This window comes from Anser cygnoides, chromosome 12 (genome assembly GCF_040182565.1).
Source record: "Anser cygnoides isolate HZ-2024a breed goose chromosome 12, Taihu_goose_T2T_genome, whole genome shotgun sequence".
NCBI classification, from domain to species: Eukaryota; Metazoa; Chordata; class Aves; order Anseriformes; family Anatidae; genus Anser; species Anser cygnoides.
This window is the reverse complement of record NC_089884.1, coordinates 17,914,984-17,941,595: the sequence shown is the minus strand read 5'-3', so window position 1 is coordinate 17,941,595 and position 26,612 is coordinate 17,914,984. Positions and strand designations below refer to the sequence as shown.

Below are 26,612 nucleotides of genomic sequence, written 5' to 3'. Positions count from 1 at the left end.
TGAAGAAGCCCAAAATAAGCAATTTGGAGGAGTTACTGTGCTTCCCAGGCTGGAAGTTAGATGAAGATTTGTCTTTTCTCATTCATGTCCTTAGACTTGTTCATCAGTATAACCTATATTGAAGAAGAGATCTTGGGGGAAATGGGACAATTGATTTTGCAATCAGGAAATAGGTTAGAGGATAGCTAGAAGAACAAAGTAAAGTGGGTTCATTTTTCCTTCTGAAGTAGCTTCAACGTGAATTTAAACATTGCAGATAGTAGTCATTTCTTGTTTCAGTCCCGTTTATCTCAGAAAAAAAGATCTTTTTTAGCTGGAGATGGCTGGACCCTTCATCTGGAAAGTAACTGCTGAATCCATAGGTCTATTCGTACAGTTGCTTTCAATTATATAACCTGTTATTTGACAGAAGTCCTTGAAAAACTGTCTCTTGCCCTATCACCTTGAAAAGAAGCCATAATAGTTCTAGAATTCCTATAATCATGTTAATGGAAGAAGTCACTTTGCAACAGCTAGCAGGAGTCTCTAAAAAGCCATGAAATCCAAGGTTAAAACATCATAAGAACAGTAATCTTCTGTCCTGAAACTGGAATAACCTAAACCAAACTGCCCCCTCAGTGGATCTTCTTGCTAACTACAGGGTTTAATGCACACTGGATAATTTTATCTGTTGGCACTTTTTTTTTTGCCAGCTACAAGTAATATTAAATCCACGTTATTTTAAGATATTGTTGTTTTTTATTTCTCCTGTGGATTTTTTCCATCTAGTATTCAGGATATATACTCACTAGCACGTCTTCGACAGAGCACAGGAACCTTACAATTCACGTTAAATGGGCTGGTTGGTAGCTTTTGTTGAATACACATCACAGTGGCTGGCCGCTAAAAGAGGATGCCCACTTGCCACTGTGGCAAAGACGGAAAAACTACCTGCAAAGAGCATGTTTCAGCATTGCTGCTACCTGATTTTCATAGGCTAGAAAGCAAAAGTGTCAGAAGAATGAAGAAAGGGTATGTGTTTTGTCCTGATGGAAAGCTGGTCCAGGCATTGGATTGGGACAAAAGAGATTCCCCCTGCATGTTGCAAACAGCCTGGAGCAAAAAGCACCACATTTATATTTACTTTCTTCATCAGGCATCCTTCATGAAGGCTCTTGCATAAGTGTCCTGCTGCTCTATCCTTTTGTTTCCTCATCAGCCTCATATTCCTCCTACAGATGGGGTATCCTTAAAAGTGTATGGTAACTACTGCTCGTACCCATCTGAGGGTCTGTAACACGATATAAAGATATTGGGGATATTTTTTTGCCTCGTAAGCTTCTAATAGTCCATGTTCCTTTGTGACTGGAGATTAGAGGTTCTTTTGGTCATCCTGTTTTTATCTTCACAGTATTTTGCTAGTAACTGGAACTGCCCTACAGTCACCTTCTGTGAGGTGAGACTGTGGGGGCTCCAATTCTGGCAAATTGGTGGGTTTCGATGCTGTGATTTCAAACACTATTACTGTATCACTATGGTTGGGAGTTGCTGCTTTACTGCCGTAGTTTTTTGACTGGTGTCTTAGTGTGAGCTTTGTGCTAAGGTACCAAAAGTTGAATTTCAGCAGCTGATGTGCTGTACCCATTGCATTCTGCCGTCTCTGCTAGGAAAACAGTAACTTGAGACATAGAGGCCATATTGGCAGATAAGGCACTAAAATCCCAAACCACAGCAGCTTAACACGCTCAAGATCATCTATCAGAGATCTTAGAGGAGAAAACAGTTTTTCTAACAACTCTACCTGCTGTGATTGTATTATAAAGAAATTTTATCCGAGAGAAGCCTCCATGCTTGGTGGAGGAAGAAAAATCCAGCTGTAATGGATCACAGAGCACCAGGTTCTTATTTCAGAGAAAGCGTTGCAAAAGTTGAGCTTGCTGCTTCTGCTTAAAAACCTGCGTTATTGCAGTTGCTATGTGTATTTTAATGTTGGTCTAGGTTAAAGTCACCTTGACTCTCCAAGTGTGAGCTGCTTTACATTTTCTTTACAGGAATTTGAATCCTAGTGAATTGTCCTTACTATTAAATTATCTGGAATGGCAAACAGGAAAAAAAAAATAGGAAAGAAAGCAGTTCACAGTTGCAAAGGTAAAGCAAAAGTAAAATTGCTCTTAAGTGCAAAGGTAAAATATGTCTTAAGTTCGACATGGGACTTAAACCAAGGCATAAATGCGTATTGCTCTATTGTATTTTCTATGTGGTATGTGCTTTAATTCTTCATTGCATTTGCCTGGTTTTGATATTCATTATAATGAGGCTTGGAATACGTGCTTTACCTGTGTAAGGCCCTATGTATATAGGTTACTTTATGAACAGGGAAGGAATCTCTCGTCTTACACAGCTTCCAACTCTAATACAGAAGCATATGGTATATTTGAAAAGGCTTAAGAGGGGGATCTTTAAACATTTTTGGAAGAGGATGGTAATATGAAGGCTTCAAATGGAAAGAGAGCCAAATGCATACACAAAATGTATTCCTAAAACACTTCGTGTTTTGCCTGTGACTAGAGTTATTGCAGACGTTTATGTGTACAAACTTCCATTTTATACATATTTGACTGCATGAGTTTCTGTGTGTGACAGCTGCTTACCTAGGGACATGTCATCTCCAAGTATGTCTGACTACAAGTGGTTTAAAATTTATTACTTTTAATTTTAGAGTTTTAAGGCTAAGTATGAAACTATATTGGGAACAGATGATGATCACCTTGGATATTCAGATATCTGGTTTTCACTGATATTACTCAAAAATTTATATATATATATTATTTTTCTTTTAAGGTGTGAATAGGTTTTTAGTAGTGAATACTAGGCTTGAGCTGACCATAGTTATATATGGTTATGTTTCTGGTCCATGGGAAATTTCACATACCCACAGGGGGGGAACTAGGTTCCACCCATCCCTTGTTTTTCTAAAAACCTCTTACCTCTTTCTCTTCATCTGGACAAGATTGAACAAACAAACACAAGCCACAACACTTTTCTTGGGTTTGGGTGGGTTTCCCGAAGCGTCCTTGAGAGAGTGGGTTTTCCAAATACGCTAAGGATTTGCTATATGAGAATCAGACTTCATTTTGGAAACCTGGCATTTCCCAAAGGTGAGACTGAAGTGCTCAGAATTGCCACTTTACAGCTGACAGAGCCTTCAGTTGTTTGGGTGAAAGACCGAAGGGCATCCTCATTCTCTTGAACCTCTATTTCTTGGGATCGTTTTTAGTCTACATCAAGAATGGAAGTTTGTGTATAGGTTACATGGCATTCTCACTGGCAGCTGCTTTAAAACCACTGTCAAATCTACTCCCGCAAGAGTTACCACATGTCTTATCCCTTGCAGTCCTGTTGTGAAACATGTTTCTTCAACTTTGCTCTCTCAAAAAGTACTGGAACTTTATTGCATCAATATCAGAATAAAGAGAGAACAAAATACGTTTCCTTCAGAATGGCAAAAGTTGAGAGTAAAGTTTTCTTGGTTGACAATTTATCATTTTACATGTGTTTTACTTGGGAAAAGTGGTGAATATGATACTTCGATAAGAATTTCACTAAAGCAGAAAATGTGTGTGTTCCTTGCCAAAAATGTTGAAAATTGAGTATCTTAAGGCTAAATCAAAGGATTTTAATGAGATGTTTGAAGAAGGAGAGGTAAAGTGACTTGTTTCTACTGGAGAAGAACAACACCTCCTTTTTGAAAAATGTTGATTAACACGGTATTGGCTGTGCAGTAATATAGGGAGTAGGGCCTTCCAAATTTAAAAATGTGCTTGCTGTGATGATAACCTACCTAAATCAAAGGTTACCCTTAAATACATCTAATAAATCTATGGATGAAGCTGTCTCTACTTACAGTAAGAGCAAAACTGTGTTAAGCATCACATTAGACCAAACATGTCTGCTAAAATTCACCTTATTTTCACTCTGTGGCTTGGGCCTTTATGTGGTGGGTATCGGGGAGGGTGGCATGAAAAGGCAGAGCCAGGATGGACAGAAATTGTCATGGTGGTGATAAAGAGTAAAGAAACCAGTGGGCGTGGGGGCTGGGAGAAGTGAACACAAATACAACTGTGCAGAGCCTGGAAGGTGAAGACAAGGAGCTTGACCTCAATGTGGAAGCAGAAGGGCAGCAAGGCAGTGAAGGACTATAGTGAGTGATACCGGCACATCGCTGGAACGACGGGTGAGGGTTTGGGTGGCAGCCGTTTCAGAGAGCTGCTGAAAAGCAAGTCAATAGCTGGAAGCCCCAGAGTGAGTCCTGGCCTCAAGTCCCAGAGACTTGTATCAATAAGAAAACTGCACAGGGCAGTCAGGGCTGAGGGCTGGGGTTAAAAAAATAAAATTCCCGGTGAGTTAGAATTCATTGGAGTCTGATTGCATAGCAAAGGTGTGCGTCGCGAGTGACGAGTGCCTGACTTTGTAACCAGCTGAATAGAAGCCCTGGGGTGTGGGAGCTTTTCAAGATTGTTTTTCTTCCTTGTGTACGTGTACGCTCAGCAGCATTTCTGAGGAAGTTGGGCTAATTAACTCTTCTCCCCACCCTCTATGGTCCAAGCCGCGTACAGCAGCACCTATCCGAATGGGGCACGTGGGACACCAGGTCCGCTCCACGCAGGCTGGGCAGCCAGCTGTTCATAGTTTTGAAGCAGATGTTTGAGCCTGAATTTTAGACGTTTGGCATGATTTGTGTTAGTGGCTAACACAGGCCAACTTATTTGTCTGGGAAACTCCTGGTGAGGTACAGACACCTACTCTCGATGGGTTCCAGTTTAGAAGCCTACAGAAGTGGCATGCTGGAATAATCCTTCTACATAAATGTTTCTTCTCTTTCTTCTTTCAAGTGCTTGCTGACCTCACTTATATAGTATTTCACAGGGTACATCTGGTTTTGGTTGTTTCATGACTCAGTGTTCCAGTTTGAAAAGGCAGTGTTGTGATTTAAAACATCGTGTCAGGACAGTGATGTACAACTACCTATGACCTAAATGTTGTTGCGTTTGCTCTCCCCGGCACCACTCCTGCCGCGGGACAGGCTCCTGCAGCTGGGCGGCGTGGGGGGAGGCCCTTGCTGCAGAGCCACCACCAATGTTTTTGTCCCCTCGAGCCTATGTTTCCTTTGTGCTCAGACATTTCTCCCTAGGGTCAGCTACTCCTACCTGGCTGTAGCCCTCTCTTCCCACTAGAATTTCTTGAGCTTCAGGTTATGCTTTATGCACTTGTCCTGTGTTCTTGCTCCAGTCTGTTTTCTGAGTTGGACTAGCTGGGCGTAGGTGCGCTGTTTGTTCGCATTAAGGCAGTTTTTACAGGTGACTGGGAGAATAATCCTGCTGCAGTACCAGCTGCAGTCAAAATTGTTTTCCCTGATACTGGCTTAGCTTCTGTACTTTATTGTTGAGCATGAGCTTGCATAAACTACCCTGAACCCTTTTCTCAAGCAGGTGCATTTTGGTAGTTATCTAGATTGTGATGTGTCTTAGAAACTCTCCTGGGTTACTTTTTTTTCTTTTTTCCACTATAAAAGAAGAATGATTGATAATATGATCCATGATACAGTTTCTCTCTCTTTTTTTTCCTTCCTGTAAAATCTTAAGAGTTGCTCACCCCTTTCTCAGATACACATCTGTCTCTCAAAGACAGCACATGTCACAGTCTTACTCTCACTGAACACATTTGAATGGGAGCTGAGGAATTCTGCTTAAATATGTCACCAAAATGTTCAAATGATACCCTCATCAGTGTCAGGATGGGTTGTCAATTTGTGCCATTTAACAGTAATATTATGGTACAACATCATAAAAACACTTTCTAGAACGTGGTGATTTATAATAATATGGTTTAAGGGGAAAATACTTATTAGAAATTTCCTTGCATTAAGTTAGTACTTCAACTTAAATAACTAGGAGCTAGAAAAGGAGTGAAACTAGACTAGAATATAAAATATATTTACTTAAGAACCATGTAATGATTAACAATGAGAAACTAAAGAAGCTGGTTTATAGAATATCAATGCTTCGCTCTGCTGGTCTATGCTTCTCTCCTTTCCATTGAGTTACATGATGGTGCATTTTACATCAAGAAATGTATGCTAAATTTTAAGTGACATCTTTTGAAAAATCATAAAAAAATAATGACTTGTGGTTTTGGAGAGGCTGAGATTAATGACTATTTCAAGGGGCAACATTTGCTACCTGGACACACTGCTTGCTTTCTTAAAATATTAAGAGATGAAGGCTACCAACTAGATAGTATTCTCCTCACAGGAACATCACAATTAAGCTCATACCTACTCATTGCATAGTCACTGGTCAGAAAATCAGAAATGCTTTTCCAAGAGGGCAGAAAGGGGAAGGAGCAAGAATTCTGATTTCAGTAAAAAGCAGCTATTAAATACATGGCATTGTGGGACAGAGCTGAAGGGCTGTATATGCCAGGTAGTCACTTCTAGGTACCTCATTATCTGTGAGAGCAGCCAGGTGTGCTCTCAGCTTCCTGGAAAATGATGACATGGGGGAATTTTATCAAATGAAAGTATACCAACTTTTGCAAGGCCCTGGAAAGGCCATCTTCCTGCAGAAATATAAGTTACGCCAACAATTCATGGCTTCTTTTCGTTCACTATGTCCGTTTCTTCCGTATATTAAAGTCAGTGTTTGATATTAATCAGCAGTTGTTCAAAAGGGAGCTTTTCTGCTGGAACAAGAACTCAAAGAAACAAAGTTTTTGTGATTTGTAAAGCTAAATCCAGACTGACAGCTTTTATAGCAGCATTGTGCTGTGCAAAATCCCAGCATTTTGGAGCAGGTTGACAGCATTTCTCAGTGCCTTTTGGCCCAAGAGTTCCAACTTTATATCAGGGTATCTGCTCATGAAGAGAACAATGTTCTCAGGGTCTCTGGGCTAGCTAACCAGTAGTATTTGTGGAATCTGATTTTTAAAATGCCGCTGCAGAAATTGATACCGAAGAATTCCTGAGATATGCTTTTGTGGCTTAGTTACTTTCTGATAACTAATCTCAAAGAATAACATTTAGGCATGTGGAAGTTAGAAAAGAACCTCTGTCAGCTTCTTCAGGAAAAAGAGATGAACTGTATTCATCATGATAAAATTGCTTAAAAATAAAGCAAATGAGTACAACCAGATATTCATTTTCACAGGTTTTTCTCTTATTTTTACCTCAAGCAAAAAGCTTCCTATTGTCTACTCGCAGCCCCAGGTTAATGCTGAGAATTCTGCCTTGTATTCATGATATATTTTTGTAGGTGAAGTTAAAATGGCGATGAATGTAGCGCGTCAACTTCTTAGGACCATATTCTTTTTTATTACCATAAATATTTATCAGTGTGTGTCTGTGGAAATCTAAGGAGCGTGACTATAATGTAAGATTGGTGATGTTACGGTAATGCTTGGAGTGCTCGGAATTAATGGAAGAAGGCAAAATGCGAGGTTAGCTGTGGTTGCTTATGGCTTAGCTGGGGCAGAGGGATGGAGCTGGAAAGATCTGTTGCTAATAGGAGACTAAAAATGCTCTTCAGGCTCTTTATAAGTGGGATTAGCTCCAAATTGTACTGATGCCCTTTATTACTACTTCAGCACCATTAGAGAACTTTTTTGGGGGGCTGAGATAAGATCATCTGCATATCTATGGCCTCTGCTTCTGTGTTGCTCCAGACATACTGGGGCTGACAAAATTTCATTAATTTCAGGACTGAAGGATCAGGCAGCTCTTCAGAGTCTGGTATCTGCTTTTCTTGGGTGACCTCTGGCATATGAAAGTTTTCTGTTTGTTGGTGGAACCAAGTGATAACATTCCTCTGTGGGTAGTGAAGGGCTTATTTCTCCTTTATCGTTTCCGTTCACAGTTTTTTTTTTTATCTAGCTTGATTGACAGAATGTTGAAATGCTAAATATTATAATCTATTTTGTAAAAAGGATTTGAATATGAACACTTTTTTCTATTGCCCAGTACAATCTGTTAATCTCCATTAAATTTTTGTTCTAAAGTATGTCCAGACCATTCTAAAATAGCGTCAGATGCATTAACTACCACTAATAAAGTGATTAACTTCTTTCCTGGAAAACAGCTTTTGTGCTCCTGTTAATGTTTTTATTTAATCCTGATGATATATATATATATATATATCTTCTTAATGCCTTAATACTTCGTATATAGTATATTTGTCATTAACTTTTATTCTCTCTCTCTCTCTCTCTCTCTCTCTCTCTCTCTTTTTAACAGGATTTATCTGGGGAAGGCTACAGAGACGCTATTGGTGATGAGCACTTTCATCTAGAAGGTATTTAAGGAACAAAATTTCTTGGTTAATGTTAAGGGATATTGGAATAAGTCAGTGAGCAAATCAATGTAGGAATGTATACATGACAGTGCAGCTCTTGCTATACTGATGTGTCATTTGCCTGGCAGAACTGATAAAATGGGATTAGGGTATTATTTCTGTATCTCCTATGACCGTGCTCCTAGAATCAAAAAGTCATCGCGTTGTATTACAGAACCCAAATGTATTCATTAATAGGCTCAAACCTTTTGTCCAGCTACTTCCATTGGCAGTGGAAGCAGTGGTAAATAGTGCTGTCTCCAGTAGAAGCAGTAAATATAATCATTGGAAATGTTAGCACTGGGTTTTGTGCTATGTCACACACCCTTCTGTGATACACAAGCCAGACTTGGAAAGTCCTGCATTAATTTCTAAAAGATGGGAGACTTCTACACAGTATCTTTCGCTTGAATATGAATGGAATCATCATTGCTTCATGTAATTTTTTGTTTCCAAGGTTCATCTAATATCTTCCTCTGTGCTAAGGCCTCTCTTGCAATGGAGATGGGATCACTGTTGTGGGCAGGGCCTTCTGGGACCTTCAATAAGGACCCCGTGTTACGCGTGCCAGAGGACATAGCCAAGGCCCCTTGAGCTTCAGCTGCGCAAGTGGGGATTGATGAATGGATAAAACTAATTTGGGTACATTGTTGGTCATTCTTTTCAACAAATGAGGAAATGAGTCTTCAGAAACTCTTTGGGAAACTCTCTAGCATAACAAGTAGTTGTAGAGGCTGCGTGCTAGATTTATGTTACAGGCTAGTGGAAACAATATGCTTAACTCATTTAGAGCATCAAACCATGTCAAGCATTACTTGGAAAGTGCTGTCTTTTTTATAATCCAGTTGTTTGTTCCTGGTGGTAGAGACTAAAAGATGACAAGGGTTGTAACAAAATTCACACCAACTTTATATTGGTTTTCTTTTTAAATTTTTTAGACCATAAATGCTTCAAGTAGAGGGGGATAGAGGTAGTGCTTGGAGAGGTCAGGAAGACTCTGTGTGCATAATTTTTACCAGCAGCAGATTGTTCAGTGCTTGAGGGAAGAGTTTGCTGTGCTGAGTATGCTTACAAAGTTTGAGTGTTGGGTAGGGTTCTCTCCTTTTGTGTATTGGCAAAATCCAATTGTGAATTTAAGTTCAAATCATGGCAGTGATGTAGCTTTTTTCATTGATAACCTTGTACTCATTTGTTGCTTATATATGAGTGAAATTGTGTTGGTGGGAACGTGGTTACCACAAATGCTTTTCTAATGCCTAAAAATATGATGTCTGTAACTCTGACTTTATTTTTGTTATTTTACTATTTTTATTATATACTAGCTAAGCTAATAACACCTTCTCCATCTTTTCTTCTTTGAGAGGTCAGCCTGCGTCATTAGTTGCTTCTTGCTTTCTTCTAGTAAGTGTAAATGAGTATTTCTTGGAACATCTTTATCCATAATATAATGGATTCTGCTATCAAATTCCATTCAAGGACTGCCAATTGATTTGTAGCACAGAAATCTCAAACAATTGTTCTACCACTGCTGAATCTGTTATCAGTGATCAAAAAAGGCTGCAGAATAGCAGCACTTTTGATGTAATAGTGGTGTAATCTCATTCTCTGGGACCTGCTGAGACTGAGCTGGAAAAGCCCAAAGAGCTGCTGGAAGAAAACTCATTTTAAGCATGAGCCATTGCAAAAATGACTTTTCACATTGAACAGAAAAATGGGTTTCAGTGAAGTGAGTGAATTGTGCCTGCATCACCTGCATTGCAGCTGCAGTACTTAGCATCAGTAAGTGTTTGTATGCATGTGCTTAGAGTATGTTGTGCACACCAGATGAAACCCATATGTGACTTCAGAATGTGAATTTTGAGGTGCAGGCAGGATGCTGGAATAGACTGTGAAGGACTCTTCATGTTAAGAACGTCTCTCTTCCAATTCCTTACCTGTAAAGTATGTTAACAGACTATGTTTCTTGGAGCCCGTGTTTCTATCACATCTGCTTTACAAAGAAGGTTCCCCAGTACGTGCCAGTAACATAGGAGTTCAATTTGAGCAGGTTCTTGTAGGCTAGTGTTAAAAACAACAACATGAAATAATTGCCACAGTGGAGTCTGTTTGTTATAAGTGTTTCAGTATTAACTTCACAGTTTTCCCCTCCCCTCATAATAGGGTATAACTGTAGTAAAGCGTGGTTTTAAATTTCCAATATTATACTTAGCACAGGATATTAAATGCCAGTATGGTAAATAATTTCATTTTTCTGTCTCATTTCTTCCTTTTACTTGCCTCTAATTATTTTTTACTTTGTTGTGAAGAATTGTCTTGCATAGAAAACAGAATCTACAATACCTAATATTTTCTAACTATTCAGCAGCTGTGTTGTTTTTATTAGACTTACTTTTAGGCTTTCCAGCTAAATGGCAAGGACAGTTTTACATTATTACTCCTGATCTGTCTTGTTTCTTATGAAGTAGCTGGGTAGTGAAGACAAGTTAGATATCAGCAGGTGGTCCTTTCTTTGCGTGCTGCCACTGGGGAAGAACTATTTTGTAGCATCTGCCCAGCTGGGAGGCAGGTAACTGTTCCCACCCTGCACTCAGGCAAACGCTGCTTGGTCCTCATCCCTGCTGCTCTCCTATCTCCAGGCTGCGCTTTCCATGCCAGGCAGCCGTAGCCACTTCCCAGAATGACCTCTTGAATTGAAAAGCTGCTTCTGATTAGCAGATGATACTGGAAGCTTGTGTTGAAGTAGGATGCTTTCGCCCTTTTTGTGTAACTTTGTACTTAGTACTGGTGTAATATTCTTGAATGATAGTGTTAGTATAAAATTGTGATATTGGCAAAAAGTTGCATCCTAGTGAATCTGCAACTTGATTTGAGACTTTTGTTAGTGTACAATTTTAATTCTGTGCGGCTAAAATGCAAGATGACCACTCTCATAACTCTTTTCTGGATAGAAATGCTTAGTGTGAAAATGCAATTAATATTCTAGAAAGGATATTAATCTTTCCATCTAAAATAACTTTGTCCTTATTTTTTTTACCTTGCAGTCTTTACATAGGTATGGGTGTAACACATTTGTTTCATGTGTATACACTTATGTATCAGCCAGAAGCTTTGGTTACCGGTTTCAGAGACCAGGAGCTATGACACAATGAGAAATGGTTAATTGGGCTGAGCTGACATAGGACATGAGTGACGATAAAGACTTGAACACACCTCTACCGAGTACCAGGCAAGCATCTAATTACTGGCCTATGTTCTACCTTTATGAATACACAGTACGGATGGAAAAAACTAGGGGAAAAAAAATATCTTGACTTAGAAGTATTATATATAGCATTAATTACTTGAAATGATTTAGGTCTTACTTTTCCTCAGAGCTGCCCATCTGTTTCCCAAGTACAAAATTGTTCTCCTCTTCTCTCATGGTACTTTGACCTACAATGCTTAATGTTTTGTTTTTGTGGTTTTTTTCTTTTTCTTTCTTTCTTTCTTTCTTTCTTTCTTTCTTTTTTTTTTTTTTAATCAGGAAAATGCTTGATGGAAAAAAAAGAAACATTACTAAGATTTGGAAAAAAAAAAGGAAAAGAAAAAGAAAAAAGCACAGCAGGTGTCACAGTTCTTTTGGGTTAGGGAAGAGTTATAGCCTTCACACTCAGAGACCTTATTGGAGAATAAATCTGAGCTCTTTAGAAGGCTCTCACTGAAAAGACAAAGTGGCAATAAGAGAAATAATTGAATTCCTTATTTTGTTTTACATAGCCAAGTTCATTACCTTTTTTTTTTCTCTTTTTTTCATCTCTTAGCCGTCTGAGCAGTACAGATAAAAAGAACTCTCTTTGCTGGATTTAACTTCTGTGTTGTTATGTAAAGCTTGATCAAATCCTTTCGTTTTAACAGACTTAACTGGCCAACAGCAAAAGGCTCGGGATTCTGGGATTAAGATTGTATTTGGTAAGAGGACTGGTGCATTAGTGCATTCTTTTGAACTATAGAAAGAACAAAGTAAACATCAAAAGCATTAAGCCATGAGAGCGGATTGTTGACTCAATGTTGCTGCATGACAAGAGGTTAGAACTCAATAGCGGCGACTCTGTTTACTGAGTGCTGCGCAGAAAGAAACAGTTTGACCGGTATTGTCTATTATACTCAGCACCTGCCTTTGATTTTGCTCTTGGGCAAGTCACTGTAATTGGCAATTTTTAGATTTTTCTTACATGGCTGGTGATTCTCCTTGACAGAAAAGAAACCAAGGGAAACCTTAGTCTCTTCTTATTTTACAGTCTTTGTTGCCCTTCTTTCTCTATCACTAGTAATTCAAAACTAATTCAATCGGATAAAATTTTAATAGAGGATTCATTTGCAGCTTTTCTTCCAAGTTCAGCAGTGCTTTCCCTCTTTGTTTCAGAGACTTCCACTTGCCAAACTTGGAGTACATGTGATGTGTAGTCTGCCATGGCTGTGTACATACTTCTTATGCTCAAACATACAAATTTTCTTGTCCAGCAGTGTCTGCACAGGAAGCATGAACTTCATCACTCTTCATATCTAGGATAAAAGAGTGTGAACTTTCCCTTCCTTGTAACTAGTTAGAATAGTAGTAGTTTGGCAGAACTGAATTGACTGGAGATGATTCTGGAAGTAGTCAAAAAACTAGCACGGACATTGGAAGATATTTTTCCATTTTATCTCAGCAGGGAAGCCAAAATGGCAGGCAGGAATTGAATGTGGCATCAAATAGCAAGTCGCTCTTCCGTCATGGAATTGCACAGGTGGCTCAGAAAGTTACATGCTACTGGTGTGTTCAGCCATGCCATCCAAGTTGTCTCTCTTCTCTTCAAGGTACAAACAAGGTTTTTAATGAATCATTCAAGAGACCTGTTCTTGTTTTTTTTTGTGTGTTTTTTGTTGTTGTTGTTGTTGTTTTCTAGAATGATTTTCACCTGTTTTCCTCTTAATTTGGGGGAAATTGTCACAGCTAAAGCGTGTAGACCAGGAGAGTTTTATTATTTGACCATTCCATGTCTTTATGAAGTGAACTGGGATTTCCTCAGTCTTTTTACTTGAACATTTAGAAACTTTTCAAGGCAGACTGATTTTACCTGCCTGTGACATCTAAACCTGTAGCAGGAAAATCCTGCTCTGACACAGACTGGTTGCAGTAAAGAGGCAATTTCCTACTTCTGGCAATACAAGTTCTCTGGAGTCCGATGGGAGATAGCTATCAGTCCACGTCAGCTGCCTTTTGGAGTTGAAGGTAAAGTCCTTAAGCTCACGAGACACCTAACTCATCACCCCAATTAGTTATGTGATAATATGATTTCTCATGTCACTGTTCTGAAAAGGATGACTTAAGTGTTTCTACTAACTAGAAATCTTGCACCTCTGTGAGATCAATCTAGTCCTTTACCTGTCAGACAAGCTGCCTCTTCTGCTGATAGCAATCTGTGCCCTGTTTCGTTTGTCAGTCTAGCGTGTGATGTCTTGATTATTATTCTCTTGACAGAAGACTGGAGATGATCCAAGCCTTCCTGGTGCGTTATGTGAACATGATATCCAAGGGTCCTGCTGAAAGCAGTGGCAGAACTTGACTTGAATCAATAAACCCATTTTTTGATATTTTTCCTAAAACAGACATCCAAACTGCTGTCAGCCTTCCATGCTGTAGATAAAAAACATTCCCCCTTCTGGTACCAGAAAGGACAAAATTATTCAGGTCATCTTTTTGCCCATAAATATTAGAGAGCCCTCCAGCAGAGTTCAAAGCACATGTTGTTGCTGAAAAAAATCTGTCTTGGATATCTGTAAAAGAGCTACTTGGAGCACTTTTCACACATTTACAAGACATTATAGAATTTCTAAACCCTCAAGTGAGGCATGCTGTATTTAGCAAAGCAGAATAATAATTAATTATATTCTTAGTATTACTAAGTGTTTCTCAAAATATGTCACTAGTATGTCCAGTCAGTCTTTCATCTGTCTCTTCTCCCTCTGACCGGCACCCGGGGAATCTGTGGCCGAGCAGATATGACTGACTGTTTCTAAAACTGGTAATTGGAAGACTGCCTGTTGGGTTATCAACTCAGAGGAAGGGCGGCAAGGTATGGTACTTGGGCCCAAATTGTTCATCAGCAAAGGAAAACTTAAACAATTTAACTAGTCTTAGCTAACTTTCTGAAATGTGTATCGTGAAAATGCTATGTGCGTGCAAGACACTTTTTACCGCGCTTTGTTAGTCTGTTGTTAGTAATATCTTCATATTGCTAACTATTGAAATAGTCTGTGTTAGCAACACCTTCATGTGGTCTGCTAGGCTGGGGTCTGAATGTGTAACAAAAAGCAGTTTCGTCAAACTTCACGTACCTTTCTAGTTAATGTCTTCAGTTATAATGGTTATTTATGCTTTGGAAAATAAATGAAATAATTTCCTATATATTATTTGCATGAAACATCAGCATATTTATAGAAAGCGCATAGATCGCATCTTGCAAACAGGCAAAGTTGCTTTCTCTGAGCACTGTTGTTATTACTCGCCTAGTACTATTGATATAGGCTTTCCCTTTTCTGTCGTTTCTTAAACCAAACACCTATTCATCACTGATACTGCAAACAGGGCAAATAATTCTACATTAAAAGTGCTTTTGTGGTCAGCCTGTGGTGGCTCTATGTGAATTCTGCATTTTAATGACTTGTTGCTAATCCTTCGCACTTACCATAGCTTTGCTGTACATAAGTATATGCTACGTGATCACCTCAGACTGGTGATCATCTGCTTGCTGGCTGTACTTTTTTCAGCTGCCAAGAGGTTTCTGCTGTACCCTTTCCTCAAAGCAAAGTGAAACAACTCTAATAAATACCCTCAGCTTGAGGATGCCCCACTGGCATCAGCCACCAGTGTCTGACACGCAGCTCGTCCCTGCCTAGGCTGGAAGCTGATAAGCTGCTTACCGTGAGTTGGAAGGAGTACCAAGGAACATGGGGGGGGGAAGGAGCAGTGGAAAGTGCCAAAAGAAAACTGCTTAGTTTGGCAGTTAGAACAAAAGTCACCAAAGAACATGAGACTGGTAGGATTAGCAGAAGTTTTCCTGTGGTCATACACAGATCCAGGAAATTATAAAAGCAGGTAGGCTGTTTGCCATGAGTGGGAGGAAAATCTTATGGCATAAGGCACTTAATTTTTTATTTTTTTTTTTAAATTGTGCAAGTGTTTCTTAACATTAGCTGTTCCAGTTGAGGGGGGTTGGTATTTGGATCAGAAGCTTTTACTTCTAGAGCTGCTGTTTCAAGTGCAGCCAGGTCAGTAGTGATGAAAGGCTGTTGCCATCCAATGGCTGTCTGTAGCCTGTGCACAATGAGTCAGTGGTCTCCAGGTGTTCCCAAACGGACCTTTACGGTGTGTCACAGCTCCCGTCCATGCTGGCAAGCAGACCACAGATCAGCAGTGAAAGGTGGGCTCTTCTGCCACCTCGGAGGGCCAGCCCTCCCCCTTGTAGCCAGCTGCTGCCATGTGGAGGGGATGTGCTCTGCTGCCCGTGCTGGGCTTGTTCCTTGTGCATAGGGAATCGCTCTCTTTAGGTGGCAGCCCACCAGCTCCTACTGGTGTTGCCTAATAGCTTTTGGTAGATGGTGCACTTTGTCTACAGTCTGAGGATTTTGTTCTGGTTATTAAACCCCTGTGTCAGAGTGGGAAGATCCCACCTGCTCTAAGTAATAGTTGCACATTGATCTCTATATTCAGATGATTCCCAAGTGCTGGAAAGTTGTTGTTCCTGAATGCATGCAAGTTCAAGGACACAATGGAAGAGCTGAGAACAGAGCCTGCATTTCCTGCATCTGTGCCTGTTCTTCTGTCCCTTACAACGTTATGGAGAGAGGGTTTCATAGTATAGTACATAACAAAACTCCTAGCTTACAAGTGGTCTCTGTTCTTTATGGTGGCTGAAGAAAGCCAAATGTTAATATTAATTTTGTGTAAAGTATAGCAAATATTTCAGTAGAAAACCAAGAAAATGAAAAGAGAAGTAAACAAGTATCTCAGAAGCAAAAAGTTGACATTTAGTGAACACCTTACACATGGAAAGCTTTTAGAATAATATTATATGCATGTTAGAGTTTTCCATAGTTTTTCCTTGTACCTAAGACTAGCATTTTTTTCTGCTTTCATAGAGAAGCTAATGCTGTTTTTGAGTTGTCATTAAAAAAAGGATCAATTAACAATAAGAGTATTCATTCCTTCTCAGCTCCAGGGCAATCATGAACTATTTTGCTAGGAGGCAAAATGTCTCCTGGGGGAGTAGCTGTTGAAAACCTAGGTCTAGATGTCTCTCGGGTTGCTTCTCTGCATGGTGCATGTGAGAAGCAGGAGAATCAAAAGGCAAAGGAAACAGCTTAGGAGATCTCATCAAAGGGAAGAGTATGCCTTCCACAGCCCAAAGGTGAGCACAGCATCCCTGTCGAGGCAGAGCTTTGGCAGCAGGCTGGTTGCTCGCACCAGTGTGTGAAGCCTGAGGGAAGTTACCCTGTAGAAGGACTGAGGCAGGGGCAAGAGATGGGTGCCAGTGATGTGAGGCTCATGCTCTTTGCATGAGACTTGAAAGTTCTGGGCCTGAGCAATCAGAACTTGCCAAATCAGTCTGGGCCATTGACGTTTCGCTCAGGCTGTCAGCCTCGTGATTCAGAGGAGGAGCACTGTGTAGGCATATCCAAGTGAGCTGTTCGTCTCGTTCAGGTTGGGTAGTGATGGTCCTGAGCACATAGCAATGGGGGCTGGTGCACAGCTCTGCGCTGGCTGCCCCCTGCCTGGGTTGGTCTGGCAAACCCATCTTGCCACCCCAGGTGGGGGTTACAGCTAGCTGTGTCTGCATGTCCTGCTCCCCTGCCTCTGCTGCAGTGACTTATCCGGGAGGCAGGGCTCAGGTGCCAAGGTTGCCATCAGATACACCTTGGCAATCCGATGGGCTCCACAGCGACTGTGGGAGACAGCTGATCTGGTGTGCATGGGGCAGAGGTAACGCTACGATACTGTACGTGTGCAGCAGTACAAAAATGTTCTTGAACTTTGCCCCGGGACATCCACCACCAAGAACAAAGAATGAAATATGGGAACACGTCAGTTAGGAGTTCGAAAACAATCTCTCTGGAAACATGATGAATACCAGTGGTTTCATTTATTCTACTTGAAGAACAAAGGTCCTTTTTTACTTTTAATTTCCCAGCAATGATTATTACCAGTTATTTTTCTTGTAGCTTTGACCACGGTTTGTGGAGGTTTTATTAAACATGTTTTTGAAAAGTGAGTCAAAATGCCATTCTTCTCTGACTCTCTCGTGACTCTCTCTTTTTTTACCCATGTGAAACTAGAGCATATTTCTAGGCAAAGATATGGGGCCAGATAATACTCTTATGCTGGTGTTCATGGAATTATTCCAGTTTTTGCGCTTGTAATTGAAATACGTTTTGGCCTTTGCTATTTCAGAAGACAATATATTCGTTTCAAATCCATTGCCTTTACATAAAACATTAAATTCATTCACAATACTGTATTCAGTAGGCAATAAGTCCTGCTTCAACTCCCAAATATTACTGAGGTTTCTCGTTCTCTTGTGTTTGCCTTGACCTTGACACGGCCAGGCAACCCAGTTTCAGAGTGCTCCCTTTGCTGGGGTTTTGGTGCCTTTCTGCAATAGGCTTTTGTTTGGTTCCCATGCGCATGCTCCTGTAAGGCCCTCCTAACTGGAGGGGCTTCATATCTCAGTGTGTCTCTGTGTCTCGTGTGAGCACACAGATTATGACAGGACTAAATATTTCTTGAACTTCTGTCATGCATTCAGAAGCAGAAAGGAGCAGAAACCATCTAGCCGGCGTCAAAGTCAGGAGCCGTCATTTTTTTATAGCTGGCTATGTAGCTGCAAAGCTTGATAGCTGCCTGAACCTTCGGGCTGGGTAGTTGAGACACAGCAACCTGTCATCCTGCCGAACCTTACAAACACACAAGCGTGTACATGCAGACGTATAGAGGCAATTTCAGTGAAAAGCATATTGCTTTTGCCAGTTGCTGTTCCAAATTCAAAGTGTGTATCAGTCAGGGTGCTTTTGTGTGCTTCATACTCCACTTCTGCTGCAGTAGCTACAGAAACCCAAAGTTTTACCTCACCAGGCAGAACAAGTGCCCTTTGTTACCTAGACAGATTACAGCTTTTTCTAAAGTCTGCTCTTTATAAAAGCCCAGCTTGAACAGTGGAAATTCTGACTTGCCTCAGATACTGAGGAGACTTTTATAGTTTCAAGTAGCTCCAGGGTTATATTTTAAAAGTTGAATTTCATCACATGTTTCAAGTTTGGTGGAAAAAAAAAAGACACGATATTTTTAGCAGAAAAAAGTCCCCCCCACACCTTTTTTCTCAACAGATGTTTCATCTCAATCATACCCAAACCTCAAAGCACAAGTAGCAGTCAACCTTATTCTCCTGTGGAGAAAAAGATAAAATGTCATTTGTTTGGAAGAGTTGTTTTTTTTTTTTTTTTTAACCACAACTAGTTTGTGAGTAAAAGCAAATAATAAGTGCAGCACTATGGGGCTGTGGAAATGAACCTGAAGCAACATTTCTGCTCTTGAAAGAGCTCAGAGTCCAGCTGCTCTTGTTAGATGGAAAGTCCCAACCCCCCAGCCTATCAAGAAAATAAAAATACCAATAATCAGAATTTTCTTGCTTTAGAAATCCGATCCAGCCATCCCGGTCCTTTCACCAGTAAAACATGTCATATAAAGTGCTCGAGTTTGTACTGAAAGGGATTTAAAACTGTACGGGTAACAAAAAGAGAGAGAAAGAATAGAAGTTGTAAAAGAAAGTATCCAGAAGTAGAAGAGCTCCTAGCCGTGGAATTTTCATAGGGCTCTGGAGGAGCTGGGGAGCTTTGCTGTGCCTTGCAGCCAGGGCTGGGCATGGGGCTCTGCACCAAGGGGAGCCCAGGCAGCCCTGAGCTGTGTGTGCAAAAGATTTATTTAGGGGAAAGTTATAGTCCCTCCAAAGGATTTGAGTGTGTGGAACTGGAGTGTGGTACTGTGGGCCCTTTGGTCATTTCTGTGAGCCTTTACAGAGGATGGCGCCATCCAAGTGCGGAATTTTATTTCTCTAGATGTTTTGCAGTATGTGATGTATCACCTCAGTACTATTCCTCACCCACATATGGATATGATAAGTACAAGAGACCCGTGCTTGTGCATACACGTGTATTTGCTGGCCTGCTGGTCGCTATGTCACTTTCTAGTTGTACGATGTGCTGTGGATAAATCTTCATTTTCCCCCATCTCTCACAGTGAGATGTCGGTCTCTGCAGATGGGAACACTGAACCTGCTGTGAACATTAGCTATGAGAGAGTTGTCAGAGGTGCAACTGATTCAGCACAGCCAAAATAATACTGCAGTATAGGACTTTTTGCAGTATAGGACTTTTTGCAGTATAAGACTATTTTTTGCTCCCAAAGCTATTTTTGTGAGGGTCAGAGTGGTGTTCTTCCTCACGGGAAGCTTTTCGGATGGAATGAATTTTATAGCTCAAATACCTTTATAGGCCCTGTTACATAGCAAGGTGGTGGAAACGAGATTTTCCCATTGAATATCTAAGTTAGATGGGAAGGAGTTGATATCAAAGCCTACGTTATTAATAGCATTACCTATTCTGTCTTCATCTGAATAAAAGGTCTCAGAGTGTTACTTTTTTCTTCTTTTTTTTGCCCTGTGTATCTCGGGGGAGAAAATCTGAGGAGACAAAAAAAAAATTTAAGACACAACATCCTATGTGAACACACATATCTGCAGCTTACACTGAGAAGGGATTTTCAAAAGCAAAATTGTTACCAAAGTCAGTGTATAGCCATTTTTAGAGGGGAGAGGTCTGTCTTCCTTTGCTTTAAGTTAGAAATGATCGCTTGGTGTCCATCTGTCACTGCTCTGCAACAGAATCCAGCACTTTGCGGGCCCATTCAGAGCTCCAGGGACACACAACACCGTTAGAAAGTGGTAAGTGGTCCATATGACAGTGACAGTTCTCATTTAAGAAGCACTTACCCACATTAAATGACACAGATCGTTATAGCAGATTGCGTTATGTTAATGTGGCTTTTGATATGCCCAGCGATCAAACACAAGTCTTGCTGCTACAGGTATCATCCTGAACTGTTCTGACCAAAGCTTATGGCGATTTCCCCCCCAGCCTCCCCTTTTTTAAGTAGGGGAGGGGAGGGAGAAATGATCTTCTTTGATCTTCGATGAGGAAGGGAAAAAAGACTGTTCTGTTCGGGCTTTTGGCTAACACAACAAACAGTGTTTAAAATTTAACTTTGCTTAATTAATTAGTAATTCTGTTTAGTGTTGTCTGATCTTCATCCAAAAGGTATTTTGAAGCTTGAGAACTGAACATCAAAGTGTATTGGGTGAAGATGGTCAAGTAAGGCATTTAATCTGGCAGTTGTTGTTGATGAAATACAGCCAGTTGGGGAACTAATTGGAAAAGGGAATCATAATCTGGCAAAATTCAGCAAACTCCCTCCCTTCAGCAAACTCATTCCAGAGAGAGTGCAAGAAATTTAGGTTTACTGTTTAAGCATGTATGAGTTATACGCTAGTTAGCAGAGAGAGACTGTGTTGTCCTTTGTGCGTGCATCCTTAGTACATGTCCTTTAAGAACAAAATAAAAACTAAAAAATAAAATAAAAAAAAATCCTGCAGCCTGACAACCAAAACAAGACACCAGACCTAACCAGAACCATGCTGTGATTCTACATCAGCATTTGGAAATACTTCCATTTATAAATATGAAATTATTGGGGTTGAGAATGAGAATTGACACTTTAGGGAGAGGTGGTAGCGCACAGACCTGTGAGTCTGAGTGTTATTTATTCAGGAGAGAAAATGCTGCATGATAACATCCAAGTGAACTTCAGTGTAGCAATTCCCAAAGGTCCTGGTGGTGACTTGTCAGTTAGAATCATTATCTGATGCCTGAATGATTGAAACATTTTGGGCTCTTTTTTTTTTTTAATTTTTTTTTTTTTTTAAGACATCGCATGTTCTGAGTCACAACCCGTATGTTCTATGCTTAACTATCCCCATGGTTGGGCACTGGCAGCAGGTCTTATGACACTTTTTTTTTTCCCCCTCTCTGTGGTGTGTAATTGAACCCTTAATTTGTGCTGTGACCAAGAAACGGAAATAGAAGAAAATGACTTCTCTCCATATTTTCAGGTTAAAATATCTATTCCTCACTACTGGTATACAGCTTTTGCTAAATTGGTTTTGATTTGTCCCACTGGACATAAAATGGACAATTAATTTCCCTACAGTAAGTTTCAGAGAAGGCAGCTTGATCTTTGTTGTTTTGAAGGGTGTGTCTAATTCATCAGCTTTAGCTTTCAGCCAGAGAAAGTTGAATACATGCTTTTGGCACTGACCCAGCACGAGTCTGTTTTTCTATGTGCTTGCTGTTCTGGTGGCTGTGGATCAGGAATGTTACTCGCTTCCTGGTCCTATTCTGCATGTGGGCATGAGCCACAGGAGAAGAGGACCTTCGCTCAAGCAAAGCTATCTCCATCAGGAATGCATTTCAGTCAACTCCTGTGGAATAAAACCAAAATGTGTGCTTAATGGGGGTGGTGTTTCTTAATTCATGGCCTCCAGGAGAACTTTAAAGTGAAATTTGAATGTGAATGTAATTGTTAATTACAGGACTTCTCAATAACTATCAGGCAGTTGTTATTGCTCGGGTGGTTGTGCAGTCAGCAAAGAATGTCAGTTATGTTTGTCAAACCTGATTTGCAATGAAAAAAATGTTGACAGAACCAGATAAGTTAGACATCAGAGACTTCAGGAAAAAACAACACAATTAATTCTTTTCTTGTCCCTTTGGTCCTCATAGTATCTGACCTGAAGTTCTGCTGTGTCTGCTGGATCTATAAATTGGAAGTGAGACCCTTGTCCTGTTGACGTCAATAGGAATTTTACTACTGAGTTCTCTCGGACCAGCTTTTTGACGTTCAATTCCACCAGTCAAATATTGCTACTGAAGTTCCATTTGAGCTCTTACAGAAGCGCTTATGACTTCATCTCCTTGTCTTGATATGTCTATTCACTTTTACTTTTTCCTTTTTACCCTACTCCCCCACAAGTCTCGGATTCTAGTGTGTAGTTTATTATTTTTCCCTGTGTACAGATAATTCTGTCCCTTTGTTTCTGGTAGTAGTTTTAAAGAATTGCTGGGAATCCAGTCTATCCGACTTGAGGGGAAGGCTAATAATATTTCACTTCAAAGCATTTTGTTTCATGTATGCCAGATGCTGACTTTCATAGGTGGCATTTTTGTCAATTCTCCAATTTTACCTTTGGCTCTGTTTTCTCGCAAAAATTACATAGTAATGACCCTGACGTTAAGATAATAGTCACTGGTAACATCCAGTCATAATTTGTCACTGTGGAGTTGCATAGCTTCTCCCATAGTTCTTCGTTCTGAGTTAAGGCACTGTGATCTATCAAATACCTTTCTAAATGGCTGTCATCCCATATAAACTCTGAAGTAGTTCATCTTTAGCCTGAGTTCTCATAATTGCTGTGTAAATTCTGACTCGGTAGCTGTTAGCTTAGACGTGAGCGCTCATCAGAGTTGCATCTTTTTTTTGCATCTGGCCGTGAGATCCTCTTAATCCTTTTGGCTAAAATGCTTGGTACAGTTGAAAAACAGTGAAGCTGTCCTTTGACAAAGAAGATAATTTGCTAAAAATCATAGTACTTTGCTTGAACAAGGGTTTGAGAAATCTGAAATGACAAGCCACCTGAGTGAGGGTGGAACTTTAAACAGTCACTTTTTGACCTGACTGCAGCTCTGTTTGTGCTTTCCGTTTTTTTTTTAATTCCTTATTCTCAGATGTAAGGTGCAGGTCAGTGAAGAATACTTTCACTGTCAGAAACCTAGTATTCTGTACTCAGTATGCACAGCACAGCAATTACTTTTACCTCATTTCTGGGATTTTTATTATTTTTATTAAATTTTTTTTTGAGATTCCTAAGGAACAGTTGGAATTATTACCCACTCCTTTTCAGAAGAATGAATCAACCTTTGAGGGAAAAATGTTGATTCTTCAGGGATGAGCCTTATTATCTTTAAACTGGTGTTCATTCTGCCTTTCTCCCCCCTCCAATTATGAGCAATTGGGTGGTAGTAATTAACAATCTTAGAGAGAAACATCTGCTAGTACACTTAAGCCAGTCAGTTTGTTTTTCATGAAAGAATGGTATTTCACAATTTTTCCAAGTTAATATTTTTCCTTTATTGTCTTTCCAATTTCAAATATTGTCCAGACGCATTTTTATAGTGTCTTAAGGTTATAGAAGTGAATACAAGACCATTAATAATGAACAAGAAAAGAGAACATCATAAAGAAAACATATGCAGCATTTCAATTCATGAAACATTCTGTTAGGGAACATTGTTTTTGAGAGCATATGGTTATTCCCACGGGAAGCAATAAATATACATTTTTTTTCTCCAGTTGTGGATTCCCACAACAACAGGGTAGGTTTCTCAGTGTATTAATCTATGTAGAGCCTTCTCTCTGTCAGGACTTGTTATCTGAGTGGGGAGGTAAGTAAGTATTTTTGCACGGATGATATTTTGTACATGGACCTATTTTTGATGGCCTAGACTTTGGAAACACCAGTCTATTAATTCTCCACACTCCTTTGAGATAGCAATCTTGTCTGGTCTCGTTTAGTATCATTGGCAGAGCTGAAAGGAAGTTCACATCGTGAATATAGCTGAACCTTGGCATGCAGCTCACTGGTGGATCTCTGTTTACAGGCTGCCAGTTTTAACTGTCCCAAGCAGACATTCTAATTTTATTTATAAGTAGGTTCAGCATGTGTTTGTATCCTTCATGAAATTGAGAGCATGTTAATAGTCAAAACTAAGTATAGAAACAAGACACCAAACACTTCTGCTTCTTGGACAAAACAGTTGTACTCCACTCTACATATATGCTCATTGGGTTTTGGATAAGGCACATAAGGATATATGCACAGACACATTATTTGATCACTCATAAATATTACTTTAATACCTCCATATTTGCCTTTAAACTTTCCTCATTTAGACTTCATTTTTCTTTGCTGAATGAAGCTTGACATCAGGATGAGATCACCAGATTTCCCCATTTCATCTGAGCTCCAAAATGAATAACTGATTTCAAAGGGTAATTCCCTGGAGCAGCGAGGCCAATGAGTTCTTCAGATCAAAGGTCAGCGAAGCTCAAAGAGGATAATTTCTGGCATACAGTACTTAAACTCTCTCAAGGAGTGTACTGCAAGATGTATCCCCTCCTTCCCCAATAGCTGAACTCTTGTTTTTTGAGAGGACTAATTTGTCAGAGCACATTTTTCCTCTGTTACATAAATTATACATTAAAGTGAAAGCTTCCTATCTGAACACACATACTGTACATCCAGAAAGGTTATTAAACATGCCAGTGGAAGGGCTGTTCCTGAAACCAGAAGGTAGGTCTGTGCCATTGGCATTGTTCTTCTCTGAAGCACCTCATGGCCTGGAGAGCTCTGGTGCTCCTTGCACACACCAGTAGCTTTCAGTGCAGTGCAAAAGCAAGTGGTGTATGTCCTGCAAAAGATGCTTCATTTTGACAGAGGAGAAAAGAAAAAAGAAAAAAGAGAGAGCTTTGGTGCAGGGAATAGTCACCTTGTGCAAGATCTGCTCCTCAGTGCCCTGAGACCAATGTTTGGGATGCTGTCCCTTAATGGATAAAAGACCACTGTAAAAGTCTTTTGAACATTATATACCTTTATACTTTTAAAAGCATTTGCGATAAGGTAGGTGTATTTTTTTTTCAAATAGTTGTCTACTGTTCCAACAAAGCTAAGGGTCATACCAGCCCAACTTTCATTTATTTCACATTCATTGGAGCCAGACTATGAGGGATTGCAAAAGTCCCTCACACAAATATTTCTGTCAGCTTACTTAGATTTGTCAATGTGAGGAACTGGTCACTGGTACAAAGGAGCCACTCAAAATCTAGGGCACGTTTAATAGTTATGAAGAACCGTTGTTAATGTGACTAGTTGTTATGAAGGACTTTTCATTTCTTTTTGGTTTTGGAACGAAGCAACAGGGCTGACCTAAGGTGGATATCCAAATGTTGTCTTTTATTGATTGTGTTATGGTGGGTTGTGGGTGTGTGTGGCCTTGGCTTTGAATTTCCAGAAATATAGAGTGGTATTTATGGTCAAAGTGAATATAAAACATATGGCCTTCTTCAGATATACTTCAGAGTTCTGTATTATAAGTAATATTTGTTATAATATGTGTCTTCATTATGGTAAGCACTGTACAAAACCAAACAATCTCTGCTCATCCAGTACTACTACACTAAATGGGCAAGGAAAGAAACTGCCATGAAGTGAGCTTTCTTTTTCTTCAGCTGGCCTTCCTGCTTAGCTCAGGTTTGGTATAGGGAATTCTAACATAGCCTGGAGTAGAGATCAAAGTCTATTACTGTGTGAGTATGGGTATGATAGAGTCCATGTCTACTTGCATTTGTACAAGGCAAATTACATGTCCGTGTCTGGAAGCTGGATTTAGTATAAACTCCACAGCTGCAGGTAAATATTGAAGTTAGGAAATTCCAAAGGTTCATGTTTCTACCTCATTGCCCCCTTTCCTTACTGGTTCTTTTATAGGATGCTACAGTTTTGAAGACCAAAACCAGTAATGCAATAGCGTTAAATTTAAGCAAAGAAATGAGCCCAGAAAATGTGACACGTTGCAATGTGGCAGTGTGACTGCTGTGGCAGAAACCTTAGCTTTTGGAATTTCTGAGAGTATAAAATTATGGGAAGGTGAAGAGTTTTTTTTTTTGTTTGTAGCTAATTGTTCTATTTTTATCTGTGAAAAAATATTGAAAAATATCTAATGTAAATGTCTTATTTTTTAGCATGTTAGTGCTTTGCTTTCCTGGGAGGGTGCTTGGGAGGTACCTCAGTACTGCCAAACACCAGCTGAACCACAGAGTAAACTGAGTTTGAAATGGCTTATTCTGACCTGGAGGGAATCATGTCTCTTTTTTTTTTTTAAGGAATTTCAGTTTACTGAACTGGCACTTACATGAAATTTTACTTACAAAGGCATCCCCAAGAAACATAGCATTAGAATAAAGCATTTGGGTAAATGCAGATGTTGCAGCACAAGAGGAAAATGCTG

The 26,612-nt window shown here is 39.9% G+C and overlaps 1 protein-coding gene across 3 annotated transcripts in view; it reads left to right on the top strand.

The window, feature by feature from the left end:
• The window catches only part of NKD1 (NKD inhibitor of WNT signaling pathway 1), a 181,556-nt gene that overhangs the window by 129,174 nt on the left and 25,770 nt on the right, over window positions 1-26,612 (top strand). For all 3 annotated transcript variants that reach the window (XM_048075372.2, XM_067004460.1, XM_048075373.2), the window contains one exon: window positions 8,267-8,324. In XM_048075372.2, coding sequence (XP_047931329.1) covers window positions 8,267-8,324 — 58 coding nt within the window. The remainder of the gene's footprint in view (window positions 1-8,266; window positions 8,325-26,612) is intronic.